Source organism: Crotalus tigris, unplaced genomic scaffold, assembly GCF_016545835.1.
Source record: "Crotalus tigris isolate CLP2741 ecotype Arizona unplaced genomic scaffold, ASM1654583v1 scf7180000023638.494280, whole genome shotgun sequence".
NCBI classification, from domain to species: domain Eukaryota; kingdom Metazoa; phylum Chordata; class Lepidosauria; order Squamata; family Viperidae; genus Crotalus; species Crotalus tigris.
In genome coordinates, this window is record NW_024100095.1 from 5,573 (window position 1) to 23,080 (window position 17,508).

The 17,508-nt window shown below is 36.5% G+C and overlaps 1 protein-coding gene across 4 annotated transcripts in view; it reads right to left on the reverse strand.

The window, feature by feature from the left end:
* Nucleotides 1-3,230: 3,230 nt before the first annotated feature.
* The window catches only part of NFATC1 (nuclear factor of activated T cells 1), a 147,234-nt gene continuing 132,956 nt past the window's right edge, over nucleotides 3,231-17,508 (reverse strand). Inside the window, exon 8 of one of the 4 annotated variants that reach the window (XM_039320453.1) lies at nucleotides 3,231-3,790. In XM_039320453.1, coding sequence (XP_039176387.1) covers nucleotides 3,744-3,790 — 47 coding nt within the window. In that variant the 3' untranslated portion in view covers nucleotides 3,231-3,743. The remainder of the gene's footprint in view (nucleotides 3,791-17,508) is intronic. The other 3 variants (XM_039320455.1, XM_039320452.1, XM_039320454.1) reach the window with 3 other exon arrangements.

Consider the following 17,508-nt stretch of genomic DNA (forward strand, 5'->3'; position numbering starts at 1 on the left):
ATTATTTAGGTTTAATGCTATACATTCAATGAGTTACCTGCCTTCAAATTAGGACATTTTGGCTGTGGGGTCAGAGAAAATGATTGGTTCAGTAATTCTGGGGGTGGGGGGTGGGGAATCAAGAAAGGAAATTTGCAGGTTTTCATGTGATCCTGGACAGGCAAGATGCTTGTCCCTAGTATAAAACGCCAATATGGAAATAATCTACAACTTTTGCCAGAAAGAAAATTTGAGAAGTTAGTGCATTTTGCTTTTCTCAAATAAGGTGGCCTGCAAAAACCCACAAGGCCATAAGAAGGCAGCAAAGTGTTAGCATTGTCTGTATCAATTTCCTCCTATCTAGTGGTTATTGAGATTTTTGCAGCCCAAATTTGGTAGTTCAGCCTTGAGAAATAAATAACTGGGCACTAATGGAGGCAGTACAATAAAATAAGAAACTGGCCAGTAGAGTTAATCCCATATGCATGTATTATTTTCATGGCAGTGTTTAATCTTTGACCTTGTTCCCACTTCATTTTGTTTCATATGGTATTCATTCAATCTTAAAACTAACCAGAAATTAAGAGCAAAATTCCCAATAGAGCAGAATTTCAGATATCAGTTTTTATTCATAAATGCATATAACAAGAGATGCATTGTGTTTTAGAATGAGACTTGGAAGTAATGAATCTGCAAAGCAGCTTAAAAGAAATAAATAAAAAACAATGGTAAAGAAAGAAGTCTGACATTGTGTGAACAAGTTATTTGATTTTGTTGAAAATCAAACATTGTGGTGTGATTTTTGTTGAAAATCAAGCATTGTGCTTGTGTGGTCGGAACCTCACCCAACACATTATTGTATCCGAATCAAAAGTTCTTTGGCAATCAATTTACCTTTTTAAAAAAGTAAGAGAACGGAACATCTGAGAATTACAATAGATATCCATTTATTTCTTGGCAACTACATTTTTTAAATGTAGAAACATGAAAACAAACCAGTTCTGTTGGCAAGCTATTTCCAAAACCTTGTAGCTCTGTACAAGTTTTTTTTTTGTTAATGAATGAATAGAAGTTATGTGGAAATAGTTCTATGTGACTTTTTTAAATGATTATTTTTAGTGGACTGAAAATAATTAAAAAAATAGAAGTACCTGCAGTATGGAGAAAATAGTTACTTAGAGAGCTAAACACAGCTAGTCAACTTACAATCATAAGTGAGCCCAAAATTTCTGTTGCTAAGTGAGGCAGTTAAGTGAGTTGTGCCTCATTTTATGACCTTTTTGCCACAGTTGTTAAGCAAATCACTGCAGCTGTTAAGAGATTCTGGTTTCCCCTCTTGACTTTGTTTGTGAGAAGTCAGCTGGAAGCTTACAAATAGCAATCACATGACCCCCAAATTTTGATCACGTGACCATGGGGATGCTGCAAATATCATAAGTATGAAAACTGGTCATAAGTCACTGTTTTCAGTGCTGTTGTAACTTTGAGTGGTCACTTTCACAATTGGTTATAAGTCAAGGACTACCTGTAGGCAGTTGGATCTAGTGGTTAAGGCACCAGGCTAGAAAGCAGGATATCATGAGTTCTAATTCCACCTCAGCCATGAAAACCAGCTTGGGCCAGTCACTTTTATTCAGCCTAACTCACCTCACAGGGTTGTGGTTGTGTAGAAAAATAAGAGGAGGAAGATGTGTTGGATATGTTTTCTGCTGGATGTGTTATTTGTAAAAATAATAAAGGCAGGATACAATAAATAAAAAAATCAACATAGCATGTAACAACATAATTCTTTCATGAAACATTCTGACCCAGAAATAAAAAAGGAGTAGCTTTCTGCAGAAAGTTGTGCTTTATTGGATTTTTTTTCCAGCTACAAGTTTAGCTGTAGCTATACATGATATCACATTTAGAAGTTATGCATGCATCCCCCTCAAAGCTAAGTACAAGATAAATGGTTTGCTAAACAGTTGCAAAATCAGCCAACTAACATAATATTTACATACAGCCATATTATATCCTTATACTTTCACAGTAATGTGCAAATGTTACAAATATGGCTTTTTTTTCTAAAAAAGGAAGTAAGACACAATTGTACAGATTATGTAATATTTCTAAATAGTTAGGACTGTTTCACCTTTTTGTGAAACCGGTTGAGTTTCCATTAACTGTACAGTGCACTTAGTTACCACTTCTATTCCTGTGGCACAGGTCACACGTATTTCCTAAGGCACAACGTTAATGTTAAGATGCTTTAAAAATGAAGCCATGCTTTTTCCATTTATGTGAATGAATATACTAGCTACATGTAACATGGTTGTACAAAATACAATGTTAAACACTATATTACTTGCTTAAATTTATTTGTATCTATTAACATGAAACTACTGTATTCCGAAATCATACAGGGCTGCATATTAAAACATTTGGTTTTGGTAATATTTGTTGTACATTTAGCAGAGAGTTATAAGGCTTCAGTGGAATAATTATCTTATAACTGAACAAATATTTTACATTCTTCAGTAGCGGTATTTACAATTGCTTTAACCCATTCTTTGTCATTTGGGAATTTATGCATATTTGATACACATCCTTCTCCACTGTCTAAAGTGCTTGCTTATCAGCGTGAGACAAAAAAATAAAAATAAAATCAGAACTACCTAAAACAAAATAACTTCACAAAAACAAAAACGGCATTTCTTGGGATCTGGACTGCATTCCTAGAAGCAGAAATTATTGCTAAATTCAAAACTTTCAAAAGGCAACTAAATATACTAAACATATTATGTTTGCGTATGTGTACACACACACACATACATATACGCACAATATGCATGCGTATATGCTAGGTTGCTACATGCATATACATCAATCAGTTGAGCAAAAGTTAGATTTCTTCAAATGTTTTTTGTCCATCAACCTTAATATTTTGTGCTGCTCAGTTACCTTGTGCTAAGCTGAAACCAAAGAGAAGTCAATATACCGACAAGCTAGTATTACTAATTGTTCTACAATACCTAAGGAAAGAAATGAGACTGGCTGAAAATGTATAGCTGAGATGAGAATTTTGGTTTTAAAATGCACCATGAATAAGGCAGCAGGATGTCAAATACAGTTCAAGAGAGAAAACTGGAAAAAAAAACAAAACCTGGAATTCAGACACATTAATTTACTTTCAGTAGGGTTCCTCTATCTCAGTGTTTCCCAAACTTGACAATTTTAAGTCATGTGGACTTCAACTCCCAGAATTCCACAGCCAGCGTTGCTGGCTGTGGAATTCTGGGAGTTGAAGTCCACATGCCTTAAAATTGTCAAGTTTGGGAAACACTGCTCTATCTATACCAATTGACACAGTTTCTGTGCTGAGAAACACTTTGGATGGCAACGAATTAAACACTGCCAATACAATTCCCTGATGCCACAAACGAACAAAATAAGGCACTTCCAGGGTTGTTGTCCAGTAGAGCCCGAAAGAAACAAAATCAGTTTTTGAGATTGGTTATCAGTTTTATCACATTTCCTATTTTAACCATAAAAATACTCCACACTGTATTCATTTCCTCCATTTTCCTTGAGATGATTTTTAGAAGGAGGCATTTCTTAGCTGAAGTCAACCAGTTCCTTTATATATATATATGCATAGACAAAGAGAAGAGGTAATTGTCAGCTCCAAACAGTCAACAAAATGGAAGACTAGAATGGTACCGGGGATTATCTTCCAATTATTTGATGTGGATATCTCAGCTAAACTTCTAGCTGACCATTTGTCAGTGGACATGGGTGCTGGAAAGATCATTCCTTATTATCTCATTTACTGCAAAAGAAAGAGAGAGAGAGAGAGAGAGAGAAAACAGAATTAGAGATCATTTGGTTACATTCTTCCAGCACTCTTTTGTGCTAAAGTAACATCCAAGGGCATTTCAGACTAACTGGCATAAGCAAGCAACAGATATCAAGTGATAAGTGATATAAGTGATAACATTGACCCAAACAGTCATGCTAACTTGTATGCAAAATCAGGGATCCCATTAGAAAAGGACTTGGGTCTTGGCTATAATGCATTCATTACATTATTGTTTACAGAAAAAAAAATATTAGGGATGTTTCTGAACACAAATATTAGATCACAATTTCTATATAAACACTCATGTGCTGCAAATAAACTGCCAAGTTTGCAAGCATAGCATCCAAAACTATAGGGTACAGTCCTGAATCCTTGAATATTCTAAGATTCTTTAAGTGGGATTCCATAGGCTGATATTTCCACAGTAGAACTGATGAAAGAGGGAGGGAAGGAAGGAAGTGAAAGTGGTGTTTTTGCTTTGTCAAAAATGGTATTTACAAAATACATAAATTTTCCTTAATGATCACCTGCACGTGCATACGCAAAAAAAAAAATCCATCAGGAGTATTTCTATCTATACAATACTTTGAAAGTAGTAATAACAGCATAACCTGCATGGATTGATAGCACAATATTATTGTTGCTTGTGGGTCTTTTTCTCCTCCTCTTGGGCTGCATAGTTTCCCACACTCTGGTTATGTCCATTTAGCACTTGTGATTTTTGGCAAATGAACAGGAAATGACTGAACCTGGCAAAGGCCATCAACAGTGAGCTGCACAACATCCCTTTTTTCATCTCTTGGCGGCCCCTGCCATGGCTTGATTGACACTGAGATAGGCAAAATGTCATCAGTACTGCTGTCACCACTTTGCAGCTTTCCTAACATCCCAGGGAAGGGGAAACACATGCCCACGTCATGGAACCATCCTGGGAAAGCCCATATTTCCCTTTGCTTGAAAGCTGTTGATCGTTCCTGTCCAGATAATTCCATGTGTTTATGCAAGAGGAATCCACGCAGATTGCAGATCTGCACTGTTGAACTTTTCTTAAAAGCATGTGAGATCGGTTTAGTATTTTTCATAGAAAGGACTTAAATCACAAATCCCAGATTGCCCCTGAGAGAACAGATACTGAGGAAAGGAATCTGCCATTTTATTTATAAACTCCTCAAAAACCTTGCACCAGAGGTGTCTTACCTACCTACTTACTTCCTTACAAGGAGTTTCTCAACCTTGACAAATTTAAGATGTCCCAGAATTCCCAAGCTAGGGAGTTGACATCCACACATCTTAAAGTTGCCATGGTGGAGTAACAGAGCTTTACACCAACAAAGCAGTTTGCAGCAAAATTTATAGTAACCTGCATGAACTCCAAAAAGGTACTGCAGCTCTAAACTAAGCTGGGTTGGATGACTGGAGAAATGAGCTGTGCTTGATTAGTTCTGCTGTTCCATACTTAATTTGAACAACTGGTGGATCTGACTGGCCACACAAGTTCCCTTATTAGACCCAATATGACCTGCACTCTCCACCTAGTCTGATTCTTAGCCTGGTCTTGGCTCTGCCATCCACCTCTTAAACATTGGATCTCTATCAGCTTGTGTCAAAACTAGACTCCCAATAGTGATGTATTTGCACATCTGACCAAGATCTGATACCTTAGAAAATTAAAATGTGACAAAATTATAACATGGCAGACAATCTAGTGAAAAAAAACCCCACAGACTGACTGACTCTCCCTCCCTCCCTCTCTCTCTCTCTCTCTCTCTCTCACAAACACACACACATACATGGAATATGCTGGACCTTTGAGAAATGTTAATAGAAACTATGTTTTATGCAAACACAAACATAACCGCCTGCATTATGTACAGGTCCAGTCCATGTGTCATCAGTACTCCAAAGACGCAGAAGAGCTGGAAAGAAAGGAGTAGTTTAGTAGGTAAGTATGCTATAGTAAACACAGTTGCTAACAGAAGTGAATTAGGGGAAAACTGAACAAAACCAGGAAAATCCCTGACTGTTCACAATCACTTTTCCAACACATTATACAAACACCAGTAATATGAGAATGAATATGTAATGCAGATGCACTAAACTGACTTTCAGCCTAGCTTCGTTTATTTACAATGGGAAGGTTCCTGTTCATAACAAAAGGAATATCTCATCAATTAGGCTTAAGAAAACATAAATCTAGCATATGATAAAGATATCTGTCAAACTTTCTCCATCAAATCTGAAAAGTCGGTGTGTCTGCCAGGAAAGAGAGTCAATTCCTTCTCCATGGTGCTGGTTACATTAGGGGCAAGGGCCACAAACTAACCAGCAGTTAATATTCGTCTTTAACATTCCTGGAATAGAATTGGAAACTGTAAGGACAGATCACAGTGTCCTTCACCAGTAAAGGCAGCTAGGAGGAAATATTTTATTTCCAGTGCTTGTTTCATTATCTTGCCTGCTGTGAAATCCTATTAGTGTATGGCTCATTCTACCTACTCCTACAGAAATCATTTAAGCCCAATTCCACATGGAAGGAATTGATGTTTTATATCCACTACACGCTACTACTGCTATTCCATAAACTGAGGCACTGTGGGCTCCTCCAGCAAGGAGGAATCCATAAGTTTCCATGCCAAACAAATTAAAAAAGCTTTGATTTGTGAACCCTAGCCAACCAAAGCATTTAGCTGTCACTAGGAACAGAACCATCTTATTCAGGTCTACTTGGAAGCAGGGTTTCCTGCATCCATTGCAGGTTAGTTCCAAGTAAATGAGGACAAAATTGCTGGGACAACAAATCCCTGTTGATGCACACTATGCACCAGAGCTCTGTGGGCAACTGATAGGACAACACACAAGCATTGATAAAAATGTGGTTTTAAATTCATTCCCTCAGGAAGTGTCTGAAACTGAAAAGAAATTTCATGTGAAATTTTATGGAAAGTTTTTAGGAACTAAATCCAACTGAGTTATTCCCAGGTAAGGACGTGTGTAGCATTGTAATTCATGTCAAGTTGAAAATAAAGTATTTTAATGTTAGTGTCTGTTTTCTGGTACATTTCCAGTGGATCCAAAACCACAGAATAAGACATCATTGTCTTTATTCATTTTATTAATGATACCATTTATGGAATGTAGAATATGAGTCCTGACCCATTTATTTGATATTTATTTTGGTTATTTTATTTTGAAATACAGGATTATTTTATTTCTGAAACACTGGATTCCAACTGCTAGAAATATAAGGTTCTAGTACCTATTTGGTTCATAAACCTTCCTACATACTATATTCTTCCATTGATGACTTCTCTTCCCATTTGGAGACAAATGTGATAATTATATCTTTTTGGAAATAAGATGTTTTTCTATGTAGATTAATTAGGTTGATGTTGATTTTTCAAATGAGCTAAGGAAGATAAGTGAAAAGTTGAAAATCATACTGTACATTTATGACCAAAGTCTAGAAGCTTTAATGTGTAGTAGTTGCGATGCAATCATATACAGTATATATGTGTAAACTCAGCAACAAGCACAAATTAATTCAATGGACCTTATTTTAAGTAAGGGGATATAACATTGTAACCTAGAATATTCCTATTGCACCCTAGAATATTCCTATAGGTGAGCAGTTCTTCCTAGTAATGCTTTGCATACTTTTTAAAAATATGTATTATCTGATGAAATTATCAAGTTAACACCCACAGTTTCCCAAAACATTTTCCAATTTTACAATGTGGAAGTTTCCATAGTCATGCTCACTTTTCCACTGACATCATATTTTTTTTTTTAAAAAAAGTGAGCATAAAGTTTAAGAATGAACACAAAAAAGTCACAAGAATGAAAGAGAAGTACTTTATCATGTGGTCACATTACCTGTCAAAGGCCTCAAAAAGGAACTTTTCTGTTGCTCAACACATAAGAGGCCACTGCAACAGGATGTGGCAAGCTGTTACACTACAGTTCACAAAGAGGGTTTTTAAATGTCTTTTATTTAACATTGAAAAAAATATTTTCATTAAATTCTAGTTTTTTTTCCCTTTCCCCTTTTCACCTTAGAGCACATCTAATATACTTATAAAATTAACACAATAAAGTTTCAAATGCTATGATTCTAAAAGCAAAATATAAAAATATAAACTATTTTTAAAATCATCTCTCCTTTCCAGAACACCAAACTGAACACCTTTTAGCAGCTGGGAAGCACTGTGTTATTTCTAATAATATAAAGTCTCATCTTGATCCCAACGGAAACCTATTAAACTTTTTATTAATTATAATATTGCTAAATTATGCATTATAAATCAAATTATATAATATATATATATATATATCTTTTTCACTTAAAAGGTCCAGGTTTTCCTAAAATAATCTGAACCAGATTTATGGCAATGAAATTGATTTCAAACCAAAGGAGATATAAAACTGTAGGTCTATGGTGGTGCATGATTTAATGAGGGAAAAAAATACAAGTTCAGATTTGCTATGGCTTTACATAATGAGAGTGTGAGTTAAGGACTGTGTCATATAAATCTGTAAAAGAGTTTAAAGTACAGACTACAAAAAAGTTGAACCTGCAATTTTATAACTCAAGATTAATGTTCCTATTGAAAAACCTGATCCTAGATTTTTTTTTCTAGTTTGATTTCAAAAGAATTTAGCAATGCTTAAATTAATCATACAGCATGAGAACTCTAGGAATGATATCACATGCTGTGTTATATTGTTGTTATATTAATGTTGTTATGCTATGCCAGTGATGGTGAACCTTTTAGAGACCAAGTTCCCAAACTGCAACCCAAAACCCACTTATGCATCGTCGGGTGCCAAGTGGATGTGGCCCCTTGGCTGAGTCTGGCCCATTGGGTGGGCGTGGCTGCCGTGGTAACCGCAGAATGGGTGGGACTAAAAAGTTCAATCAATCAATTCCAACTTTGCAAGGTCTTTTTTTTCCCACGAGAAGTTGAAATTAACTGATTGATTGAACCTTTTTTTTTGAACACGGCGGCGGAGGCCTAAAGCGAAAAGATTTTATAAAACCCAGTGAAGTCCTAGGACTGGGGAGAGAGCGCGCATGCCCACAGAGAGGGCTCTGAGTGCCGCCTCTGGCACCGTGCCATAGGTTCGCCACCACTGTGCTGTGCTATGCTATATTAATATAATATTTAGTTAAAGTTTTCAAAGCTTCTATCTTTTGATTGACAATTAATGAAGAGAGGCTTAAAGAGATGGATGCTTAGTAGCCTCATTTCTAAATCAAGTCATTGTGGCTTAGCTAAACCCCATATTAAGGACAAAATGGTCGTGTGGCAAAATATTTAGAAACAGACAGTTCAGATGCATATTTCAAACTCAGTGTAGAACATGTGTTTGCAAATTGCTTCCTCCACGTCCCCTGTTCTTTACCAAGTAGGCATTAAACATTATTATTAAGCAACTTTAATCAACAGATATTTTTAAAAACAATCTGATTAGCTGATACAACACGGAAATTACTGAAGTTAAGCATCCCACGGGATAACAAGGACTTAGCCTACTGATAAAGGCACAACAATATAAGATGGGGGTTTAGGAGAATGTGTATGGAAATGCTCCAATGACAATGCCATGGCCAACATTGTTCCCAAAGAATTTGAAAACTTGGGGAGCAGATGGATACTTGTTTCTTTCTTGCTTCTAACTAGAAATATTCTAATTGCTTTGCTTTTTAATCCTACAAAGAGGCAACTTTAAAAAATATAGCTATCAACCATTTTTAAAATTTTTGATATGCTCCAAAGATAGTTAAAATACAGAAGAAGCCTTCACTAGATCATTTCCATTTCAATAACATACAATAAAATGCTCAGCTTTTATCAGGGGAAAGAATAATGTTACCATCTTTACAGGCATTTAAATAAAATGTTCAATAATGTCAATAAAATGTTTGGCTAAACTTATATACTTTTGTTTATGCCAGCTGGGTATCCATGGCTTTCGATGGTTCATAATATATTGTAAAACAACTCCCATATAAATAAAATCCTGTTTGATTTTTACAATGCTGACCTATTCTCAGATTATAAAAATAACAACCATGTAAGCAAGCATTTGGGTTAGTAAAACACAGAGATCAATCATTACTTGTATTTTGATTTTAATACTTTGCTGGGCCTTTTATAATGTCTGTTGATAATTGTTCGATTTCCCAATTAAGTAGGTCTAATGTCAGTAAAAGAACCAAAGTAGATATGAATAAATAGAATCAGAGAGTTATAAAGTTGTATTCATTAATAATGACAGAAGTGCATTGTTATAAAACAAGCGGGTAGAATTAAAAATAAATGCTAAATAACAATAAAAGTGAAAGGCATTTTCACAAGCAATGATTTTTAGTAGAGGAAACATTGTTCAGCATTCAGGAATTCTGGGAGTTGAAGTCCACAGGTCATAAAGTTGCCGTAGTGTTACACAATGGGGTAGACCCCTGGTCTATCCCATTGGAATTTACTTTTGGAGGTTGCCATGATTTTAATTTAAATAAATCTCCCACTCTGATCTCCAATGTCAAGCACATGTTGAATTTGGCTCACATTATGGTGCCTCAGTGGCTTAGAACAGGGGTCCCCAACCCCCGGTCCGTGGACCGGTACCGGACTGCATGCCAGCAACCAGTACGCACAAACAAGCAAAGCCCCATCTGTGGGATGCAGGCAGCACACCAACCACGCACTCTCCGGTCCGTGGAAAAACCTTTATCCATGGAACCGGTCCCTGGTGCCCAAACAGTTGGGGACCTCTGGCTTAGAAGATGCTGGAGAAGATCTATGCTCCAACAAATGGAGTCCTACCACTGCATAAGGAGCTGAGATCCCATTACTTGCCTGCCAACCTAACAGTTCGAAATCATATAGATGCAAATAGGTAATTAGATACTGCTTCGGTGGGAAGGTAACAGGGTTCTGTGTTTTGCTGTACACCATGCACTGTGGCATGATGTCATGTTGGCCACATGACCATGCTGGCAACATCTTTGGACAGCACTGGATCAATTGCTTAAAGAAATAGAGATGAACACCACTCCCTAAAATCAGCTATGACTAGCGAAGTAAAACCGGCAGGGACACCTTTACATTTATGCAAGGCATTTTTGATCAGCATAAACAACAATGTCTCTAACCATACTGCAAAAAGCATAGTCTGGCTGTCCGTTCACCATAAATGAAAATCCAGCACTCTTCTCTTACACGAGAAAATGTAAAGAGGAACATTACATCATTACAAAAGTGTATTGATGTTGGGAACATCTCTTTCAAGGATGAAAAGCCCTGTGAGAAGCAAGCAATATTTAGCCCCTGAGGTAAGGAGGATGCAACACACTGCATGGGGGATTAACCTCAAAGCTTCAAAATTCAAAACAAAACAGAATGAAACAATGAATCAAGAATAAAATAGGATTACAGAACAGTGGAAAATATAACCACACTTTCCCTTAAAGAACCTGATCTTGTACTACTCCAGGTATTCTGAATTTGCATTAAGTCATAATTTGTTTTTATATATTTAATCTCAATTATGCCATTATCACAATCCAAATGAAAGAAGTGATGACAAATAACAGGCTTTAATAAAACGTGATCTTCCCACCTGTGAGTGCAGTTCATTACTCATTAAGAGTTTTTCTAATTGAAATAATCCCTTTTCTCCCTAGATAAATTTCATATGTCCCAATTGTGGGATAGGAGGATTATGGAATAGATCTCAGATAAGAATTTCAACATGGTATAAAAAATATTTTTTGTTTTGGGGCTTTGGGGACTTTTGTGATTTGATTCATTTGCTGCACTTGTTTTTTTTTTTTTAAATCATGAAGGTTAAGAAGGAAGCCCATCATCTGAGTCTGTCCTTTGGTGACTACTTGTTTCATAGCTGCCCAGACAGCTGCTATGTGTTATTGTATAGCTATAGTGCATTGTTGTGCACTGCATAGCTAGACAAGACTTTAAGACTACTTTTTGCATAGCTTCATGCCTTTGAGAAGATTTGCAGCGACCAACTTGATTTGTAATTGAGAACCTGGAGCTATCAGGGTCCTAAATTATATGAAAAACCCACTAAAGCAGAAGAATTTTCTCTTGCAGCTGATTTTTGTCCTCCAATTTAATCTGGGATTCAGGAACAGTCATTTCATCTCAGCTCTCTTTTCTTCATCTGGGTCTGAAGTGATGTTTCCAATGACCAAAGGTACTGGACCACCGCATCCCACCCCACGATTCTGCAACCCAAGTCTAAATCAATGCTTCAGATGCAGTAAACTATGAACTTTTGGTTTTCACATAAAGGAAGAATAGCAAACCTCATATGCTGAATTGTGAAAATGGAACACACCTGTATAGGCACAAAAAACACAATTCTTTTCCCCTCTTGCTTCCATTTGTTTGACAAACATTATGCCAGTAGACATTCTGTGTTTGATACAAAACTATTTTGAAAGTAGAATTTAAGGTTTCTTAGAATTGTTGGATTTTTAAATAATTGACATTCTGTGGTAAAAATTAAAACCAGATGGAATTAAGTACAGCTCAAATTATGGCTAAGGACACGTCATCTTATTGCAAACATCTGGTACCAATGATAGATTCACTCCAAACCTTGTTGCATGTAACTTAGACATATCACTTGTCAGCACACACTGTGTACCCATCAGTCCTAGCTCACAATGTTTACAGATTTCTAATCTCATGTATGGTAAAACTCATTTTTGCTATGAACAAATGACATCTTCTCAGAGCCAGATGTCAGCAATATACTGTCTAATTGTATGCAAGTTCAAACGGGACACACACAAAGCATGTGCATGTAGAATGAGTGGCTGCAGCCTGCTTGCTGTACACATTTTTTTTTCTCAATAAACTCTTTTTTCAACCACAATAGCAGCCTGCTCACATAGGATAATGTTAACCTTTGTTTCAATTTTGCTAAGTAAGAGGAGCTGGATTATGAAGAAAGGATGCTTCAGATAATTGCTTTTCAGTCATGTTTCCTACTTTTAATTAATTCTAGGTGTGGGGCTGTCATTTTAGTTGAAGTGGTGGGCAGTATCTCCATATTGTAGAATATACGTCTTTGGCACTAGCCGCCATTCAAAAGTATTTCCTAAATCCTAATATTATATTTGCTATATATATATATATATATATCATTGTTTGTAAATTTCCCTTTAAACCAATTGGATTTTAGTTCCAAAGACTATGTGTAAAATGACAGAATGATATTTTCCAAAGTATGAAAAGATTAATAAGATAGAGACTCAGGTGCTTCTCCTGTGTATACAGTTGAGGTAACTTGTCACCTCAGCTGGTTCTGTCTGATTTATGGTGCCATAGATCCTTTGGTCCTAATATAAAATTGTTATTAGAATTTAAATATTATTGGTGCTCTAATATCACCTAAATACACGATAAATTAGTTTGTTTTTGGTGTAAATACCTCTGGTACTTCATTATGAAAACTAGACCTTTCCAACGAATTAAGGTTTTATTTAGTTCTGTGAATGCAGATTGCTGTGGTCTTAAATCCTCTGCACTTATTCAAATTTTCATTTTGACCAGTTAATTAAGGTTATGTGTATCAGATAATACCAATCCTTGCAACACTAGTATTCTCATTTATTATTACATAAATCAATTAGTCTGAATACATATGTACCCTGTGGATTTGACTGAGAAGTAACTAATACTTAGTAATATGCAATTACAAGAAACCTAAGTTTTTCTATTGCATTTAATATTCTTTTATGAATTGTTAGTATGTAGACTGCTAGAAAAGATTATTTCATTATACTTTCATAATCGGTACCTATGTTTCACCTTAACTTATATGCAGAGCACATCATGAGAAAGGCAGAGCTAGATGAATCAAAAGTTGGAATTAAGATTGCCGGGAGAAATATCAACAACCTAAGATATGCAGATGATACCACTCTAATGGCAGAAAGTGAAGAGGAACTAAAGAGCCTCTTGATGCGGGTGAAGAAGGAGAGTGCAAAAGTTGGCTTGAAACTCAACATTAAGAAAACCAAAATCATGGCATCCGGCCCTCTCAATTCCTGGCAAATAGATGGGGAAGAAATGGAGGTAGTGACAGATTTTATTTTTCTGGGCTCCAAGATCACCTCAGATGGGGACTGCAGCCAAGAAATTAAAAGACGCTTGCTCCTGGGGAGGAAAGCTATGGCAAATCTAGACAGCATTCTAAAAAGCAGAGACATCACCCTGCCAACAAAAGTGCGTATAGTCCAGGCCATGGTTTTCCCAGTTGCAATGTATGGCTGTGAAAGTTGGACCATAAGAAAGGCTGAGCGCAAAAGAATTGAGGCCTTTGAACTATGGTGCTGGAGAAGACTCCTGCGAGTCCCTTGGACTGCAAGGCGTTCAAACCGGTCAGTACTAGAAGAGATCAACCCTGACTGCTCTTTAGAAGGCCAGATCCTGAAGTTGAAACTCAAATACTTTGGCCACCTAATGAGAAGGAAGGACTCACTGGAGAAGGGCCTAATGCTGGGAAAGATTGAGGGCAATAGAAGAAGGGGACGACAGAGAATGAGATGGCTGGATGGAGTCACTGAAGCAGTAGGTGTGAACTTAAATGGACTCCAGAAGATGGTAGAGGACAGGAAGACCTGGAGGAACGTTGTCCATGGGGTCGCGATAGGTCGGACACGACTTCGCAATTAACAACAACAATGTTTCACCTAATGGGCCTCCTTCATAATCAATATTTTGATAGATATTTATGTATTTCTTTGAATAGTCTCTATGTATCTTGCATTTTGTTAAGGACTTCCATTCGTATCTCTTATACCATATGCATTCTATGATACTGAAATCTTAAAATTCTGAGTATATTTTATTTTTTATCATTTTTTAAGCCGCCCATCTCCCTTTATTTATTTATATATGCATAAATAACCATTTTTTAAATATTATTTATTTCTCTCCATTTAGATATGTAAAAATCTTTGTGGAGAAAATGTAGTGTTTCATTTGAGTAATCTTGGAACTATTTTATTGAGTGTCAGTTTCTCTGGAAGTTTGAATTACAGCATAAAAGATTGCACAGTACACATATACTATGATTTGACTGCCAATCAGGGGGTATAGGTTTCTTTCCTTATTTTTTTTAATATTTCACCCTGCAAGAGCAATATATTTTCCAGATTACTTCATAACAATGGCAGAGACTGGACTGCAAGAAGAAATATGCATTTACTGTAGCTTAAGACAATATCAATAATAGCATTATACACAATGCTGGTCATTTAAAATGTAAATAGCAACATGTCTTCTCAGTGGCATCAATCACTATAGTAGAACTTGAAATAACTCAAGGTACCAATGGTTTTCCTTTTGAAATACAGAGAAATTTGTATGGCTTCAACTTTCTCCCCTAAGAAAACAAAGAGCAATGTACTTTAAAATGTTTAGGTTTTTGGATTTGTCAATACAAAAACAACATTGTTATTTTTAAAGGGTGATTTTCAAAAATATTTTATTAATTACCATACATTCTCATTTTTTCCTCAAACTACCTTTTTTTAAACTCCCCATTTAGCAAACTGTTATCAAAAGTAGCTTTTCTATGAAATACTTTGATTCCAACATATTTTGGCAAAAAAAAAAAAAAATCCAAGAGGAATGGAAACTTGGCATTACACTCAACTGGAATGAAGAAGTTTCCACTTTGTAAAGGAAGGGGAAAAGATATAAAAGGGACATTAAAAGTTACAGCTAAGTATGGAGATGGAAGTGAGAAAAAAAAATTGGATAAAAGCAAAAATCTTACCACTATCTGCCTGAAGTGGAATCTGGGCCAAACTTTCACTTGTTGCCCTTCTCACATCAAAAAGAGCCGAATTTTGACAGATTGTACTTGAAATCCTTCTTTCAAAAACACAGATTACTTTGAATTTCTCTTAAAGAGATTCTATCCCGTGAAAACAGGGCAAATTGCTAGCAGGCCAGATGAAGAGTGGACAATCACTTTCTCCATGGAAGCTTTAACCTTTTACTCATTGGATTAGATCCCTTTTAGATCCCTTTAATGATTTCTTCCAACCATTTACCGAAATAACTTTGTAGCACTGGGAGCCTGGGAATCCTAGAAAGCAATCTTAAATCTATGAAATAATTGTAGTGTAGTTTTAGTGAGCTCTTCAGTTCAGTTCTGATTTTTATTACAATGTCAACAAGTGTTTAATTTGTTTTAAAGTTGAGGTTCTTAAATTGGGGTGATATACAGTAGTTTACAGCTTGCTGGCAAGGACCACTACAGGGGGAAAAAATAATAAAAGAGTACATAAAGAGTGTTCTGAGTTTGACATTATAAAACAGGGAGCCAAGCCAAAAGCAGCAGTGCTCTCCCAGCCTCTGGCCAACTCTGGGGCCTGTTCATGCAATGACCAATTTCATCTCTTAACCAATTTCATCTGGAGACTATAATTAAAAGAAATATTTTAATCAGTAATTCCCTTCCCCCCAAATAAACATTTACAGATGTTAACTAGTGAGGCAATTCGCTAAATGGTAATGCTGTTACACCACTGCTATTAATTTCAGGAGACCCAGTTCAAATTTATAAAGGATTTTTCTGCAGTTTGGGTTCCTAATTCCTAATGGTGATAAGGCCCATTTCTTATCTAACAGCATTGTGGTATCACCCAAGTGTGAGGAACAGAATTGAGAATTTTATACAAGCACCCGACGTCAAATGCATTTTTTTTGAAACGGGCCGATTTCAAAATTACAGCCAATTGCTATATTCTTAGGCAGGCATTAAGAATTAAGTTATTCCATCCTTACCCTAACTTTAAATGAACAATGAGTAAGTTCTGTAAATGTTCAGTATATTCAAATCAGCTTCTTTTCAGCGCCCTGTTAAATGCATTTGTGGTGTTCCCATGAAGAAGCCCTGGAGACAATCTACTTTTTAATATAATTTTGGTCCTAAAAAGTGATAAAATGGAGAGACTTTAGAGAAGTTCTTTTTCTCTGATAACTTTTTTTTAAAGGCGAGGGGGGGGGAGGCTTTCCTCAGCTGGCTTAAAACTCTGTAACCAGACGCCTTTGCTTGTGCTGAATGCACACGTGTCAGTCCCACTTCTGCAATGTTAGCTGAAGTGGAACTATTTTTTCTCAAAGCCAAGTATTTCATGATTTATACAGACGTATCAAATATCTCTGGAGGACCTTGCAAGAAGGTGATGGCAAAAACCTCAGTTCTGACATTTACAGCCCAGACACAGTTGTCTGATGGAAAGCCCTCCCCCCCCACCCCCCACCCTGGTCACTGGCTTTGAATGGAGCCAAAGGCTTGAGTAAATCAGCAGAATTTCTTGATTTTTCTAAGGGCTGTGAACACTAAGTGTTTTCCGGTACCTACTTCCTGCCATATCTAAAACAACAGCAGCTGCTTCAGCCTGATAGAGAAGCATCCCAGAGTGAAAATTTTCACAACTGTGGGGGGGGGGGGGGAGAAGAGTAAAAAAGCAGGGGGGGGGGGTAGAGAGGAGGTAGAATGCATTATTCAGAGAAGAGATAACACATGCATACGTATAGCCTCTATGCTGAGAGCAACAAAGTTAAAAGCAAGCTCTCTATAGTGACCATGGGAATAAGAAGTTTCCAAGCTGGCTAGGAAAACAGGGAAAGCCC